This window comes from Exophiala mesophila, assembly GCF_000836275.1.
Source record: "Exophiala mesophila strain CBS 40295 unplaced genomic scaffold supercont1.3, whole genome shotgun sequence".
Lineage (NCBI taxonomy): Eukaryota > Fungi > Ascomycota > Eurotiomycetes > Chaetothyriales > Herpotrichiellaceae > Exophiala > Exophiala mesophila.
This window is the reverse complement of record NW_015622506.1, coordinates 1,750,251-1,766,123: the sequence shown is the minus strand read 5'-3', so window position 1 is coordinate 1,766,123 and position 15,873 is coordinate 1,750,251. Positions and strand designations below refer to the sequence as shown.

At 50.0% G+C, this 15,873-nt stretch overlaps 7 protein-coding genes across 7 annotated transcripts; 4 read left to right on the top strand and 3 right to left on the bottom strand.

Annotated features, from left to right (window-relative positions):
* The first annotated feature begins 345 nt into the window (after nucleotides 1–345).
* On the top strand, nucleotides 346–2,399 carry PV10_04245 (uncharacterized protein). The gene is made up of 2 exons (XM_016368783.1): nucleotides 346–644; nucleotides 698–2,399. Exons 1-2 carry the CDS (start codon nucleotides 378–380, stop codon nucleotides 2,327–2,329), a joined length of 1,899 nt encoding a protein of 632 aa, XP_016224571.1. The 5' UTR covers nucleotides 346–377; the 3' UTR covers nucleotides 2,330–2,399.
* A 622-nt stretch (nucleotides 2,400–3,021) lies between these two features.
* PV10_04244 (uncharacterized protein) lies at nucleotides 3,022–3,990 on the bottom strand (the record flags this gene model as incomplete). The annotated part of the gene is made up of 1 exon (XM_016368782.1): nucleotides 3,022–3,990. One exon carries the CDS (start codon nucleotides 3,988–3,990, stop codon nucleotides 3,022–3,024), a length of 969 nt encoding a protein of 322 aa, XP_016224570.1.
* A 374-nt stretch (nucleotides 3,991–4,364) lies between these two features.
* On the bottom strand, nucleotides 4,365–5,582 carry PV10_04243 (uncharacterized protein; the record flags this gene model as incomplete). Its single annotated transcript, XM_016368781.1, has 2 exons — nucleotides 4,365–5,399; nucleotides 5,460–5,582. 2 exons carry the CDS (start codon nucleotides 5,580–5,582, stop codon nucleotides 4,365–4,367), a joined length of 1,158 nt encoding a protein of 385 aa, XP_016224569.1.
* A 377-nt stretch (nucleotides 5,583–5,959) lies between these two features.
* PV10_04242 (uncharacterized protein) lies at nucleotides 5,960–8,356 on the top strand (the record flags this gene model as incomplete). Its single annotated transcript, XM_016368780.1, has 1 exon — nucleotides 5,960–8,356. The coding sequence occupies exon 1, from the start codon at nucleotides 5,978–5,980 to the stop codon at nucleotides 8,354–8,356; it is 2,379 nt and encodes a 792-aa protein (XP_016224568.1). The 5' UTR covers nucleotides 5,960–5,977.
* Nucleotides 8,357–8,404: 48 nt separating this feature from the next.
* On the bottom strand, nucleotides 8,405–9,921 carry PV10_04241 (guanine nucleotide-binding protein subunit beta-like protein). Its single transcript, XM_016368779.1, has 3 exons — nucleotides 9,767–9,921; nucleotides 9,264–9,708; nucleotides 8,405–9,082 (listed from the first exon to the last, which is right to left on the bottom strand). The coding sequence occupies exons 1-3, from the start codon at nucleotides 9,844–9,846 to the stop codon at nucleotides 8,657–8,659; spliced, it is 951 nt and encodes a 316-aa protein (XP_016224567.1). The 5' UTR covers nucleotides 9,847–9,921; the 3' UTR covers nucleotides 8,405–8,656.
* Nucleotides 9,922–10,452: 531 nt separating this feature from the next.
* Nucleotides 10,453–11,810, top strand: PV10_04240 (uncharacterized protein). Its single transcript, XM_016368778.1, has 2 exons — nucleotides 10,453–10,986; nucleotides 11,064–11,810. The coding sequence occupies exons 1-2, from the start codon at nucleotides 10,545–10,547 to the stop codon at nucleotides 11,555–11,557; spliced, it is 936 nt and encodes a 311-aa protein (XP_016224566.1). The 5' UTR covers nucleotides 10,453–10,544; the 3' UTR covers nucleotides 11,558–11,810.
* A 383-nt stretch (nucleotides 11,811–12,193) lies between these two features.
* PV10_04239 (uncharacterized protein) lies at nucleotides 12,194–15,194 on the top strand. Its single transcript, XM_016368777.1, has 4 exons — nucleotides 12,194–12,889; nucleotides 12,945–13,287; nucleotides 13,337–13,881; nucleotides 13,943–15,194. The coding sequence occupies exons 1-4, from the start codon at nucleotides 12,505–12,507 to the stop codon at nucleotides 14,320–14,322; spliced, it is 1,653 nt and encodes a 550-aa protein (XP_016224565.1). The 5' UTR covers nucleotides 12,194–12,504; the 3' UTR covers nucleotides 14,323–15,194.
* The last annotated feature ends 679 nt before the right edge of the window (nucleotides 15,195–15,873 follow it).

The window sequence follows — 15,873 nt, the reverse complement described above, 5'->3', positions numbered from 1 at the left end:
ATACTAAGAGAAACCATGGTGCCTTTTCATATATATAGCCAGTGCCATCTAGTTCAACACGCCCGATAAAGTGTATATGTTTTAGGTGGTTATTGTGTACGCACAGGAGTAGAGAAATCGACACATCGATAAGGACGGTAGGCATGTTGGGTGACAGGCAATTAAAAGATATATGCACAGACATATACCCTATCTCCTCATACATTAAAAATGTAGGTACTCGTATGAGTCGGGGCGGAGTGGCTCCTGCCCTGCCTTGGCAAGCGATTTGGAGTACCGACATCCCTCCTTCCTCAGTAATAAAAAGTTTCTCCGCATCCAACGGGAAATTTTGATACGACGACACGAAACGACACCCAACCGCATGCCCTGCGTCCATGGCTGCAGTCACCATTATGGACCATCCTACACGGTTGAAGGGACCCTCCGATGCTAGGCGGCGCCCTGTCGTCGATGCAATTCCAAAGGACGATGTCGAATTGCGTCTCGAGAAGGCTCTATTTGGCGACGACCTCGGATTTCTAGATTCTCTCAAGAAGCGGGCCAGTGACGAGGATCATGCTTTGATCAGGCATCTGAGCCAGGACTTGGAGGCTTCTGGAAACGAAGAAGACGAAGGACTGAGTGATGTTCCTGACGAAAACGTATGGAATCCGACCTCAAACGTGTACCACGATCAATCTGACCAGTCTTTTAGCTCTTCTTTGTCGATACCAATACCTCGACCCTCCCAGCCTCTGTCACACGAGATCTTGAATCGACTGCCACCTTCAAGCATGATTTAGAAACAAAGGCGGCTTGGTATGACAGTGATGATGACCGCATCACCGTGTCGCTTGCTTCCAACACACGTCTGAGGAAACTGCGAGATAGTGAAGCAGATGATCTTGTTTCAGGTCGAGAATATATCGCACGGTTGAGACGGCAGTATGAAATACTCCATCCGGCCCCGGAATGGGTCAAATATGCCCGAAAAAGAAGGAGGATATCCCATGACGCACAAGAACGGGAAGATGATTCGGACACCTCTATGAGTGAGGATGACAACGACTCCCTAGGGTCCGCCAAACCCCTCGCCGAACTCTTGCGCACTACCGGACCTTTGACTCGAATCGACACATCTTCGAAAGACGCCACGTCTAGACGAATCCTACGACCAGAGGTAATTGATATCCAACGAACGAAGGATATCGCTAGCACTGGGCCCTCATCCATCGACACACTTCAATTTCATCCTTATTACCCTCTCCTACTTGCAGCCGGCCTCAGTTCGACAGTTACCATCTATCATGTCTCTCCTCATCCACCAAACCCCAATCCCATTCTCACATCCCTTCACCTAAAAGGGGCACCGGTACACACCGCCGAGTTCTGCCGCCCCACAGTATCTCCCTCAGAAAGCGACCCCCTCCACGATCAAACTCGCATCTTTTTCTCCTCCCGCCGTCGGTACTTTCACACCTGGTCACTGACCACAGGATCTATCCAAAAGATCACCCGGGCCATGTACGGGACTGCAAGACACAGCCAGAGGACCATGGAACAGTTCAAGCTCTCTCCAGATGGCCTATACATGGGACTCATCTCGTCGGCCAAAAAGGGCGGTGGCGCAATCAATGTGCTCGACAGTTCAACCATGCAGTGGGTCTGTTCATGTCGCATAGATAGTCGAGGTGGAGTTGCGGATTTCGCCTGGTGGAGAGATAGCAAGGGATTCGCAGTGGTTGGCAAGAATGGTGAAGTCACCGAGTACGACGTTGAAACTCGAAGTGTGGCCAGGAAATGGATCGACGAAGGGGCGGTCGGCACAACTGTGATAGCCCTTGGCGGAGACATGGGTTCACTATCGCGAAGTCGAGACGACGACAAGACCTTCACCGGCGGTGGCTCACGATGGGTTGCGGTGGGATCCTCCTCAGGCATTGTCAACCTGTACGATCGACGTGCCTGGATCGAAGAGGAAACCCTCTCATCTAACACTAAGCACAACCGGGTTTCAATCCTACCATCAAAATCAAGCTCGGTCCCCTCATTACCCACTGCATCAGGCCAATACCGACCAAAACCCCTTCGCAGTTTCGACCAGCTTACCACACCCATCTCTCATCTGGAATTCAGTGCCGATGGTCAAATGCTTGTCATGTCTTCACGATGGAAGAAGAACGCTCTCCGATTAGTCCATCTGCCAAGTGCTACGGTGTACAGAAATTGGCCGACCGACAAAACCCCGCTCGGCCGGATCAGTTCCATCGCCCTCAGTGTAGATGGGGGATATCTCGCCGTGGGCAATGAACAGGGAAAGATCCGTCTTTGGGAGATTAGAGCATAGTTTATAGAATGAGAATAAGAAATGGGTGAGGCTAGTCGTCTTATCCTGTCCTGAGGCGTAATTCACCCGATCCATTTCAATCAGGCAGATCTGAGCATGTCCACTCTCAATTTATTCAGACTACGGCGATGACGAAACTCAGAGTCTGAGTCACTTATTTTCAAAGAGAAACTTGTTGCATATTGCTCTGATTTGAATTCTCAGGCCTCATGATCTTGGTTCAAGGCTGATAAGCTCAATTCCAGCATCTATGATAAAACAAGAATCAATGCTGGAGCATTAGAATCAACTGCCATCATCTGCTAGTCTAGTTCATCTCATGCACTTGTGTGATGCCCATTTGCATCTGATCAGCTCTCACCGAGAAATCCCCTTCTTCCCAATTCTGTCTTCGAAGCAACTTGTCGGCATTTGTCTATCTCAACCCAGGCATGAATTCTGCTGCACCTCGATCCAAAGGGTAATGAGCCCCAAGTTGTGTCGCGGTCTGCGGTCTCTTCAAGAGACAGGGCGACGTAAGGAGAGCACAAAAAGCCGCAAAATTTAATTTTGCTGTCAATCTAATGCGAGGAATCGTCCCCCGAGGATTTATTTTGCTCTCGAATCTCTCATACTGTGAAATGCCGTGCTGAAGTCTTCATGCAATCGAATGTTTGGATTGCAATCTCCAATGATGTCAGAAATGACGAACCTCAGTCACTGTCGATATCGATCGTGTCAACCATATTGGTCAGAGGAGATGTATCATTGACCACAGGACGATTTGCGGCCTTCCATCGATTCCTGCTATTTGCGGGGTCACTGGGATCGCTGGAACGAGCAATATTGGTCAGTGCCTTGAAGAGAACAACACGGCAAGGATGGTCGTCTTTCTGAAGGTATTCGTCGAAGCGCGGGTTGGACTTGGCGTATTCACCATATCCCAGAGAAATAATTTCCCATGCGATCTGGTCTGCGAGATACATGACTGCAGGCGTCGCGTGGGTCTTTGGTGTGTCCTCCAGACGTCGAATCAACCATGTGAAATCTTCAAAGGTAGTACTGTATACCTGGTGATACTTTTGAAGGCGATCGATGATGCAGTCTTGAAGCGGGTCGATGGCGAACTTGAGGGCGATCAGATAGGACTTCAGCAACGTTAGGTAGTCGCGACGAGAAGTGGGCACCTCGGGTTCTCTGTTGTAGAGCCAGTTGACAATGAGCTCAAAAGCGTTGCGGTCGTAGATGGTTCCCTTGAGGTAGTAGTCGGGTGTGGTTGACATGCCGCCGAGGACGTCAGCCACCGAGAACGCTGAGGTTCGGCTCACGTCGGACAGACCAATGGTTGGTGATCTAGATCTTGCTTTGACGCCGCAATCTTCTTCCTTGATTTCTGGCTGTGAGACTGGGCCGCCTTCTGGCTGTTTAGACATTGACTCGGCTCTTGCAGCTTTTTGTTCAGCAGTGAGAGGCGGGCCACACAACTCGAAGAATTTGGTCAGCGACAAGGCTTTGACGTGGACGAAGAAGTCATGCTCCTCTGGGCCAATAGCAATATGCACGGTTGGACCCGTGTACAAGCTGATTTTCTGTCTTTCGGATCTGTCACAGCTGACGCTGGCCATGCCATTCCGGCTGGCAGCTGGAGATGGCCGAGGTGTAATTTGACTGCTGAAAGACATGATGCCTACAGGCTCAGAGATAAAACTCGTATGGAAGAGATAATCTAGGTTGTCGATCTTTCGACGAGTGTGGTCAGTGTGATCTTGAGGAATCGAGAGTGATTATTCCCTAATATTTCGAGATTAGATCTGAATGCAACAGCTATCACAAAGGCCGTTGATGAAGGATAGAACGAACCTTTGAAAGAAATGGAGATCCGTGATGAGATAGTCTCAGAGGCCAAGATCGATTGGATCAAGAAGTTGTCGAAAGTGACAGGGAGATGATCTTCAAGATCGGGGAACAAAGATGGAGGTGAGTGTAGCCGATGAAGACGAGTTTGAGAGATCCTTTGAGGAGCGTACTGATGGAGTGAACACTATGGATTTGAAGGTCAAAGAGAGGGTTTGTCAGGTTTATCTTCCTTCAGATGAGGGAAAACATGACTGAGACCGCCAGAGGGTTTTGTGAGTTTGTTAGCGGTTAAAATCTCAGAGGAGGTTGGAGCAGATTTATCTGAGGCAGCCTTCACATGCTCCAGTTCATTTCTGATCTTCTCACTGGTCTCTGCAGATAATTTCAGTGAATTGTCAATGTCCCTTGTCAATTTCTCGACCTCGTCATCCAATGCCTCTTGGCGAGTCTTCACTGGTTCTTGTTGTTTCTCCCTCTCTTCTTTGTTAGGATTCGTGCTTTGCCACAGCTGCTCCAGCTCTTCTCCCCATCCCATTACATCTGCAAACTTCCGAACACCATCGTCGCAATCTCCTAGCAGTAACACATCATCCGGTCGAGAACCGAGTGAGCCAACTCGTTCTAGGTTAATAAGCACTCGAGGGGTGTCTTCGCTAACAAATGAAGGCAGACTTGCAAACGGCTGGACTGTCAAGCTCGTCCCCATCACAATCGCTAGATCTGCCCGTGCTGGAAGAGATCGCTTCATGTGGAATGCCTCTGGTAATGCCTCTCCAAAGAATACAATATCCGGTTTGACCAGCCCATTACACTTTTTCCGAACACAGCGCGGGACTTCCTTCTTGCTGATGTTATCCTTCATGAGCTCATCTGGATATTCTGTTTGACAATCGATACACCTCTGAGTCGCAAAGGATCCATGCGCTTCGACTATTTTGTCTGCAGGAACACCAGCTTCACGTTCCAAACAGTCGATATTCTGAGTGAAGAGTTGCAACAACATTCCCTTCTGGTGGAGCAGGCTGATAAAGGAGTGAGTGATCGTTGGACGGTATTTCCCAGGATAGAGTTCGTGCGCCAGGGTATAGAACGGATGAGGGTTCGTTCTGAAGTAGGAGATGTCGAACACTGCCTCAGCATAGGGAAGGTTCAATCGCGCAAGGTTGGCATATAGGCCTGTCTCTGGGGACCTGAAATCAGGAATGCCGGCCGAAGTACTTATGCCAGCGCCTGTCTAAAAGTTCACATATACGTCAGGCCACAAGACTCGAGGGTGGAGTAGGATGAGGCTCACCATGACCACAATTTTCTTGACATCATTCTCTTTAATATATCTCGCCACTCCCTCCAAGTTTCGTGAGATCAGGCGCGACGGTGGAACAGATTCATCCACGGGAGTCGAGTTGTCGTTGCCCATTTTGAAATTTCCGCGACCTGCGCGCTGCGCGGCGGGATGGCGATCTCTGCGACGGCGGCCTATGGTTGCAAGTCAAAATAGAGGTGTTCGGCCTGCTCGTTCAGCGACAGAACCCGTCAGCGACACATAAACAAATCTCGCTGGTTTGGATATGTAGAGATTTTGTCACTTATTAGATAACATTAGGATCGCTCCTTCCCACTGCCCACTACCAACCCGACTTGCCCCACGTCATTTCTCCATCAGCGAAGCATATCAAACATTAGCGCACTACGGAGGATCAGTATCACCAGCCCCGCTGCCCCCTGGCACACATTTGATCAACTTTGAGCCTTGACCCAATGTACGCGAATTCATATCATCACAACTTTGTATTCGTGTTCTTGATTTGAAACATGATGATAGCCAACGGTCATGTCTCAGACCATGAGCCCGAAACGGATTCAGCCAGCATTTATAATGCGAAATCCGTGTCGGAGATTCGAGCCTCCTTGGCCCAGCTTCACAAACAAGAGGCCAGCGTGACATCTCAATTGGACAGTTTACTCAATGCTCAGAAAGACCTCCAAAGGGAACTCGGACGACTCGACCTATTTCGAGCTAATGCTACCACTCAAGCCTCCAAGGCGAGGAACATCAGCAATGGCATGCTCTCCGACGCCGCCGCCAATGCTCAACGCATCTCAAACTCGGTGCAGAAACTCGACCTGGAACAAAACCACGTCAAGGCTACTCTGACCGTGGTGGAACAGGTCGGTGAACTGAAAGCATGTGTTCTTGGTGTCGCCGGCTCGATGGGTGCCGCACAGGACTGGGAAACCGCTGCAAGTTATCTGAGCAGAGCTTCAAAGATTCCTCCTCAAGTCATCAACGGCGCCTTTGCCGCAAGAGTCGTCCCAACCGCCGAGGTACCAGACGCTCCAGCAGTCACTCTTGAGACAGCCTCGGAATCTCTATGTGGATTATTCTTGAGAGAATTTGAAAAGGCCGTCAAGGAGAATGACGGTGCCAGAATCACTCGATTCTTCAAACTATTCCCACTCATTAACCGTTCAGATGTCGGTCTAGACGTGTACGGACGATACGTGTGTCAAGGGGTCGCAAGTCGAGCCAGGTCCAATTTAAACGCCGGCACTGGAGGAAATCAAAGCAAAGAAGGCTTCTTCTATGCCAACGCCCTTACCAAACTGTTTGAACACATAGCCCAAATCATTGATGGACACGGTGGCTTAGTGGAACATCATTATGGCCCAGGCAAGATGGCTCGAGTTATAGAACGTCTCCAGACCGAGGCAGACATGCAAGGCGGCATTATCCTCGACACCTGGTCTGATGAAAGAAGAATAGACCGCCAACTTACCGACGTTAAGTCCTACGCGTTTACATTCTTGGTCCAAAGTTTCATGTCCTCTCAACGACCCACGTCAGGTACACCACGGGCAGGTTCACCAGCGCCTGGGAGGTCAAGCGAGGACGAATCAGTCGATATGAAACAAGTCGATGCCCTACTCAACGAAATGACCATGATGCTCGGAAAATGGTCCTTATACACACGATTCGTCACCAACAAGTGTCGACTACCGTCAGATGAAAACACCTCGACACCAGCCTTTTTGACCAACTCCAGCCTGATGAAGAAGATTCAAGACCGGGTGCTAGCACCATTCAACGTCATGACGACCTTCTTCTTCCGCCGATCCGTCGAGAAAGCGTTCCAGCTCGATGAGCAACCGCCAAACCTTTCCTTGAGTCCCCATAAGCCACTCAATTCCAACCCACCTCACGTGAGCTCCGCCATCGAAGACATCATGTACATTGTCAACAAAGTCCTCCAGCAATCACTGGCGACCTCGCAACCCGGCGTCATTTCGTCAGTTCTACCAGCCCTGTCACGAATCCTAACCTCAGACTTCATCGGCATGGAACAACGCAAGATGCGAGACGAATCATACCCCAAAGCTGCGATTCAGGGACAACTCCCACCAGAAGCCACAATTGTGTCTTTCTTGGTCCTGGTCAACAATCTCGACATTGCCAAAGACTACGTCTCTCAAATCGTCCAAGCTCGAGTCAATCCTATAGCCGGCTCGAACCAGCAGCCGCTCTCCGATCTATTCCCCGACCCAACCGCTACGGCTGCCGTGACAACGGCTCTACAATCACTTTCCACAACGTTTACAGAAAAGGCCAACGAATTGATCTCGGACGGCGTCAACGTGTTGTTCCACAATGTGATGAAACCGCGGCTACGGCCGATCCTGATGGACGCGTTCCGCGACACCGACTACACGCTGACCAAGGATCAATTGTCTGACCTAGCGCATGAAATGACCGGTGAAATGGATGTCGATATTGACGAGCACGACCCTTTTGCCGATGCAGTTCGTATGCGCTTCCAACTTGGCTGGGACGCTCTGACTCGGCCGATTTCGCGTATCATGACAGAACGGACCTTTGACACCCTGCTCACTATTGTGGTCACCTATCTGAGTAAGATGCTGGAGAAGAGGTTATGGACTTATCAGGGCCGTGTCAACGACGTGGGTGCAGCCCGTTTGGAACATGATGTCAATGAAATTGTCAAGGTCGTCGTCAAAGCCCAGAAGTATAGCTTCCGTGAGAGTTTCCTCCGCTCCACCCAGATCTGTATGATTCTCAATATGGATGAGGATGAGTGGGAGGCTACATTGGAATCTGGTGGAGAGGTGGCTGACAAGTTGAAGCCCGAAGAGAGAATCCGCGCTCGGAATATGCTCAAGGACAATGCCATATAGATCACGTCTACAAGAAATCATCAAATTTCTAAAAGGCGTGCAAAAACACATTTTTGAAACCTTGTTTTGTATTTTTGAGTGAATAATATGGGTCATTTCTTCGTGCCACTGTTCACGCCCGGGACACAAAGTAGATACCCATTTGGAATACGCCAGCTCCTCGCCTTTCAGTTGACCAGGGTAGCATTCCATGGCTCTCATCTCTCTGTTGACGAGCAAGCTTGACTCAAGCTCTCGCATCCCCACTTTGATCCGAGTCGACATTGCCCCTGCCCCACCACTCAATACAACGGACTAAATCTATGCACGAGACATGACACCCCAAGCACGAATCTTGTTGTCAGTGTAACCAGAGAACAGAGTTTGGCCATCGGCACTCCATGCCAAGCTGACGGCATAGGGTTCCTGGGACTTCTTGCCCTTCTCGACGTATTCGGGCTTGAGCTCATCAACCTTGCTCTTCTTCTCCAAATCGAAAATGGTGATGGAGGAAGAAGTAGCAGCGCAAAGCCAGTATCGGTTGGGGGAGAAGACAAGGGCGTGGATCTCATCTCCAGCCTGGAGAGAGTAGAGGTGCTTGGACTCGTTCAAGTCCCACAGCATGGTGGTACCGTCCTTACCGCCTGAGGCGCACAGGGAACCATCAGGAGAGATGGTGACAGTGTTGATGTAGCCGGTGTGTCCGATGTGGTCGGTTTGGATGCGGCAAGAGGCGAGTTCCCAGACCTAGAAAACCGAGTTAGTCCTGGCTGAGACCCAATAGAAATTGAGAGATCGTGGTAGAGATCGCAGAACCATGCCTCAGTTCTAGGTGAATAATTGTCTCATAGCCTCAAGGCTCTGAAGTAGCAAATACAATTGGTGTAGCATCTTGGGCATGCATGGGGTGTGCTGGGGGCCATCTTACCTTGACCAACTTGTCCCAACCAGCAGAAACGATGACGGGGTTTTGAGGGTTAGGGGAGAATCGGACGCAAGAAACCCAGTCGGTGTGTCCCTTGTCGGTGATGGTGAATTTGCAGTCTCCCAGAGTGTTCCACAGCTTGATGGTTCGATCTCGAGATCCTGAAACGATTTGTCTGTTATCGGCAGAGAAAGAGACGGAGAGGACGTCGTTGTTGTGTCCAACGAAGGTTCGTGTGGTATTGCCAGTGGAAAGCTCCCACAGTCTCAGAGTCTTATCCCAGGATGAAGACAGAGCATAGGCACCGTCGGAGGAGATGACACAGTCGGAGACAATGTGTGAGTGACCGTGGAGGGATCGCTTGGGATAACCGTAGGCAGACTCGTCGCGGGTCAAGTTCCAGATGATAAGAGATTTATCTCTGGAGCCAGAAAGGAGCATGTTGGGGCTGGAAGAAGGGCTGTTAGCGAAGTTGCGCCATGACACTCGAGGATGGCTTTACTGACTTTTCCAGGCTGGTAGCGAGACTGGTGACCCAGCCGCTGTGACCCTCAAGGGTACCACGTTGAATGAGTTGTTCAGCCATGGTGCTTGAGATGGTTGATGTGAGTGAGAGGTGGGAGGATCAAAAGGTAAAGGCCTGGACGACTTGACGATTGCGGTCTCCAAAAGTCGCACTTTCCTGCAGCAGAGTGTGTGAAATTCAAAAATCTTGGCGTTTTCCACGAGTCGCCGCTTTTTGCCAAGGCTGGATCGAGGTAGGTGTGCCAGGTGGACTTAAGGGCAGCACCACTTGCCCACCAGGCTTACAGTACTTTTACTATGGAGTAGGTACAAGGACAAATACGTAGGAGTGCCACCAGGTACTTTGAGCCTGTAGCTTCAACCTAGAGCTTCATGCTCTGGTGACAGTCTTTGCATCTCTGAACTAATATGTAGGGATGAGGCCCGACCTATAGGCGTTTCCTTGGATATCCCAATACTTTTTATTAGAAGCGGCCTTACTGAAACTTTTCTTCGAGACTGCAGACGTTTTTTGAAGGATAGATATACTCCGTAAATGACAATAACGGTCCAGAAGACATCGGATGGTAGGTCACGTGACAGAATACTTCTCCCAAATTGGCTGCTGCCGATTGGAGATTCTGCGACTCGGCGCGGCGATGATGTCAAGATGATTTTAACTGTTGTTCAACTCATTCCCCCTCGCAACCTCCTCAATACCTCGACCCTCTGTGACATCCTCTCCCTTTTCCAGATCCCTGTACAGTCAAGTCTTACAAGATGAATCCCACACGAGTTCTTCAGCGGTCTTTGGCAAGGTCCAGCTTGGGCTCTTCAATTGCTCGCCGGGGCATTTCCACCTCTACAGCACGATTCAATGACCGAGTTCATTCCAATGCAGCAGAATATCGAAAGGATCAGACCGAAAAGGCTGATAATCCACATATGACCAACACAAATTCGGCAATCACCAACGACATGCCCTCGGTTGGCTCTGACAGTGCTCCTCCAGAATTCCTCAGCTCTGTCGACCCCAAGTTCGTCCCCCAAGACAAACATCCCGAGAATACGAAAAGAATGACGGGAGGAACACAAGAAAGCAACCCGGACAAAGTAAGCCAGTCCGAGTTTGGTGTTGGTGAAATGGAGGGCATTTCGTTTCGAGTTGAGCCTTTGAAAAGAACCGGAGAAGACGTCACCACCATGAGAGCAAGATTATTATGTCCGTCCTGCATTTACCCTTGAGTATAATCACAAAACGATTGGATGATGGCAGTACTGACAAGATGACCCCTGCAGACCAAAGCCGGAAACGAGGCACGTTAGAATCCGATCTCCTGCTTTCCACATTTGCTGCCGCGAATCTTTCCAACATGAATAAAGAACAACTACAACAATACGATGCATTTCTTGACGAAAACGACTGGGACATATATTACTGGGCGACGCAATCACCGGCTGGATCACCTACATCTTTGGAAACCGCTGAAGGGAGTGTCCAAAACAAACCGAATACGACGCAAGAGAGCAGCTCCACTCCAGCACAAACCCAACAGACGGACGCTTGGAGGCAAGGAGCACCTCGCAGTGGAGAGTGGGCGCAGACTGTTGGTGCTTTCAAACCTGCTTATCGACCAGTACCTCAACGCTGGAAGGAAAGTGAAATCTTGAAGCTGGTCCGCAAGCACGTCAAGGACCGAAGTGCGGGAGGAGTTTTGAATATTGGTGCTTCAGACAAAAACGCGGGCGGCGGTGGACTCGGCAAAATGCCTGAAGTCCAAACATTTGAATGATGTTGGCAAAAGTCACGTAGCTTGAGTTCGAGCTTGCCATGGACCATACCTGTACCATTATCAATCACTGCTATACCAACTCCTCAATGACGCGCGCACGCGTTTGTGGCTGATGTTCATCCACGTACTCAACGATCATTACAATTGGAGCGCGGACTATCCGCCCACTGGGTGATTGCTAAACATTTGCCGAATCAGCCGTGAGATCGCCATAGTTCACTTAAGTGACGCTCACTGAACAGATGAGATGAATTGTCAGCATTCGTAGACATCCATGACAGCACCCAATCTGATGCCAGAGTCGTTGTTGGGTCTCGTACACGTTCTTGGTCAAGTACGATGGATGTGATGTGGTGCACATAAGAATTTATGCGTCAAGTACGACGTCCCACTTTTCCTCCACTTCTGTCGCTTTTTTCCCTCTCGCAACCACCAGCAATCGCCTTTCCCTGCCATCCATTCGGGCTAACCCCCTGCTAATTGCCGGCCACAATTCCCTAGATTTGATCCAGATGAAGGCTTCTTTGCTCTAGCTGCCGGCATCCCGTCGCATTCAAGCAAGAGTAACTTACTTGATACGCCCGTCCTCGAGGCACTTACGGAGTACGCAGTACTGACTTAAGCATCTGCCCCACATGGACTGCCTATCTTGACGTGGAGACGTATGCAGATTTCCAACAAAATGACAATCGAGCGACTTCGCATGCTACTGTTCGCAGGCATGTTCGACATCCATTCTCACAAGAGATAAATATATTATTTTCTGTGGCATCTCGTTTATTTGACCCGCGGCCATACTGCTGGTTCCCTTGTGGTATGAATCCCATGATCCAGCATCAGCATCAAGGTGGAAGCTGTTGTCTCCCTGAATTCTGTTAGTAGGCGAATCGGCGTTTTCATTTCGCCAGTGAGTCATTACTCAGACTTTGGATGAGAAGAACGCAACAATGAGTTCCTTGGGCACGCCAGCCGGCGCAGCCGATACAGCCAGTCCAGCTCCTCCTTCCAGGCGACTTTCAGAAACGGATTCTCTGGTCCCAATTACTACCACCATAAGCCATAGAACATTGAGTCTGCACCCCACTAGATCTTGCTACGATGGACATAGCTATCACCGTGATCAAGAAGCCGACGCCGACAGTGGCTCGCCTCCAGATGTCGATGGTCAAGAGTCTTCAGAGAAGAGCTTCATGGTCACCGGCTTCGATGGCCCTGATGACCCAATGAATCCCAAGAACATGAGTGTTGCGCGAAAGTGGCTTATTGTGATGACTATTGCTCTGGGATCCCTGTGTGTCACGTGCACATCCTCGCTATATACAATCACATATGGTAAGAACTGCTGCGATTCTGATTCACCGTGTGCCCGAGCTGATAACTGGTGTAGACCAGATGAATCCCGAATTTGGTATCTCACGGCTCACTGCAACACTGGGTCTGTCGTTATTTGTTTTTGGTCTAGGGATTTCGCCCATGGTTCTAGGCCCGCTATCCGAATTTTACGGCAGACGACCTATCTATATCCTCGCGTATCTCTTCTTCACCATCTGGCTTATCCCCTCGGCAGTTGCAAAGAACATCGAGACCATGTTGATCGCACGTTTCTTTGACGGCCTCTCGGGAAGTGCGTTTTTGTCGGTGGCAGGCGGCACGGTGGGTGATATGTTCACTCGAGACAAGCTACAGGCGCCCATGATGGTTTACTCGGCAGCGCCTTTCCTTGGTCCTAGGTATGGTGTTGCGCCACGCCAGGAGATAATCAGTACTAACTGTCGACAGTATTGGCCCCATAGTGGGCGGATTTATCAATCAGTATGCCAGTTGGCGTTGGTCATACTATGTGCTCATTATCTGGTCGGGCGTCATGCTCATCTGCATGATCTTCCTGGTGCCAGAGACCTACATGCCGGTTGTGCTGCGGAACAAGGCAAGGAAACTTCGAAACGACACGGGAGACGACAGGTGGAAGGCTCAGATTGAAGTGCACGAAAAATCCGTCGCCATGACAGTGCTCCGATCACTTCCACGACCTTTCATGCTGTTGTTTATGGATCCCATGTGTTTCAATCTCTGTTTGTTCACGTCAATTGTGCTGGGAATCCTTTATCTGTTTTTTGGGGCTTTCCACCTCGTCTTCCGAGAAGTCTACAATTTTGAATTATACCAAATCGGCCTCTCCTTCGTCGGCCTTTTGACTGGAATGCTGATTGGCATCTTCTCGGATCCCATCTGGCAATGGAACTACAGGCGGCTACTACGAAACTACGAGGCCAAGACCGGCGAGCCAAAATCCGAACCAGAATTCCGGCTCCCTCCAACCATTAGTGAGTCTATCCTATATCTAGAGACAGCCTCGATGTCAACATTTACTGACCAAATCCCCAGTCGGCTCATGGCTCTCCGTCAGCGGACTGTTCATGTTCGCGTGGACCATTTACTCCAGCGTTCATTGGATTGTGCCTGAGATCGCCATTGCCATGTTTGGATGCGGCGTCATCCTCATCTTCTCGGGAGTCTTTACCTTTCTCGTCGAGGCATTCCCATTGTACGCAGCCAGTGCTCTGTCAGCCAATTCGTTTGCTAGATCATCCTTTGCGGGCGCATTCCCATTATTTGGGGTACAAATGTACCGAAAGCTAGGATTTCATTGGGCCACAACGCTGCTGGCTTTTTTGACCCTGATGATGGCACCGTTTCCTTACATCTTCTTCATCTACGGCAAGAGACTCAGAGCCAAAAGCAGGTTTAGTCCGACCCCGCTTTGAACCAGTATGGAGAAAGTTGCGACGACGGGAGAATTACTACGACTGTATAAGATGGGCCGGGGCCCCAAGAGCTTGGTCTGATACTGATTCTTGTCACGTTCAAGACCATGTTCGAGGATCACGTGATAAGCATATCTTCCGGACCCCAAGAAAACCCGAGGGGGAAGCGACAGACCCGCGACTAAGCGGCCCTTGTTTTTGGTCCAGCTTCGGTTCAGAGATCATTGGATCAAGGACAGGCGAGTGTAACGCAATACAGGATTCACCGGGTACCTGCAATGCGGCATGGCATGTCTCCGAGGTGGCCAGCCGCGACATGATTGATGGCGAGAATCGGTACAAGGATAGAAAAAGTTGGATAGTGTACCATTCAAGGAGGACCATTTCTGTCTCGCATGGACTGGATGTTTGTGATATGGGACTTGCAAGACATGACAATGGGTGTAGGAGCCCCCGGAGCCCTACCGCGGAGGAACCGGCCCGGGTGAATCGAACAGGCTATGGCCAAGCAGAAAAGAGCGAGCGACATGCGGTCAGGGACACATTGAAGCGGTTTACATTGGAATCATGGGCGGACCTGGCCAGGCAGGATTGAAATGGTTGTGAAACAGTGGACATGCTGCGGTGAAGCTTGTCGCTTGTCGCTTGTCAGTCTAGCATCGAGCTGGGTGAGTAAGAAGTTGACAGGCATGGGCTATTTGGCTATTTGGCTATTTGGGGGTTTAAATGGTGTTCGAAGCTCGGTGTCGGTGTGAGGACGTTTGTATTATTGTTTATTTTTATTTTTGTTACCATAAATACACCAACTAAAACATGGAACTGTACGATGTCATGGTCGATGCTAGACTAGGGCTACAGTTCTGCTTCTCTGACTCTGTTTGCTTACTCTGGTCATCTGTGCATTTGCCGAGGTTTTCCGGTCACGTCGGAAGAATCCGGGCAGCCTCGTACCAGGCTAGCCCATACCCGAGGCGCCATGATTTTTGCCGCTGTTCCCTCGGACTCTTGGGCAACGACCACGGCGATGAGAGCGGACATAAACAGACATTTGATAGGCAGGCATCTAAGGACAGGGTATGTATTTAGTCAAGTGGTGGTGATGGCGGTGTTGACGGCGGTGTTGACGGCGATACTGGGCATTTGATGGAGGCATTTCGGTGTTTCCTCTACCAGGGTAAGTCAGGATCGGTAGTCACTAGAATAAGTACTCCGTACTGTAGGGATCTCCAGACGCCTAAGCTCGGCAGGATGGAGAAATGGATAAATCGCCAATCTTCCCGTCGATATTTGACCTTTGGATTAGACCAACCAGAATGAATAGGATTGGGGGGCCTAGAATAATCATGTCAGAGTAATAGTTACAATGATCGTCAAAGGTGCTATACTGGCGTTCATAGGTACTCACATACTGTACCTACCTCCGTACACACCTAGGTCATGCATAGGCGTAGTCATTCTTTGACCGTCACAGACCCAGGCTGACGGTGGTGGCTGATGGGAGCTCTTTAGGCGTCATTATTGGTGGCAGTCTCGAGCTCTAGGGCGATGTTA

What these genes read in the sequence shown, in the direction of transcription:
- PV10_04245 (XM_016368783.1), top strand. Translation starts at nt 378, where the DNA reads ATGGCTGCAGTCACCATTATGGACCATCCTACACGGTTGAAGGGACCC. An exon ending in GTGATGTTCCTGACGAAAAC is followed by an intron (nt 645 to 697) that starts GTATGGAATCCG and finishes CCAGTCTTTTAG; the next exon opens with CTCTTCTTTGTCGATACCAA.
- PV10_04241 (XM_016368779.1), bottom strand. Translation starts at nt 9,846, where the DNA reads ATGGCTGAACAACTCATTCAACGTGGTACCCTTGAGGGTCACAGCGGC. An exon ending in CTCGCTACCAGCCTGGAAAA is followed by an intron (nt 9,709 to 9,766) that starts GTCAGTAAAGCC and finishes CCCTTCTTCCAG; the next exon opens with CCCCAACATGCTCCTTTCTG. An exon ending in GTTGGGACAAGTTGGTCAAG is followed by an intron (nt 9,083 to 9,263) that starts GTAAGATGGCCC and finishes TCGGTTTTCTAG; the next exon opens with GTCTGGGAACTCGCCTCTTG.
- PV10_04240 (XM_016368778.1), top strand. Translation starts at nt 10,545, where the DNA reads ATGAATCCCACACGAGTTCTTCAGCGGTCTTTGGCAAGGTCCAGCTTG. An exon ending in CATGAGAGCAAGATTATTAT is followed by an intron (nt 10,987 to 11,063) that starts GTCCGTCCTGCA and finishes TGACCCCTGCAG; the next exon opens with ACCAAAGCCGGAAACGAGGC.
- PV10_04239 (XM_016368777.1), top strand. Translation starts at nt 12,505, where the DNA reads ATGAGTTCCTTGGGCACGCCAGCCGGCGCAGCCGATACAGCCAGTCCA. An exon ending in GCTATATACAATCACATATG is followed by an intron (nt 12,890 to 12,944) that starts GTAAGAACTGCT and finishes TAACTGGTGTAG; the next exon opens with ACCAGATGAATCCCGAATTT. An exon ending in CCGGCTCCCTCCAACCATTA is followed by an intron (nt 13,882 to 13,942) that starts GTGAGTCTATCC and finishes CCAAATCCCCAG; the next exon opens with TCGGCTCATGGCTCTCCGTC.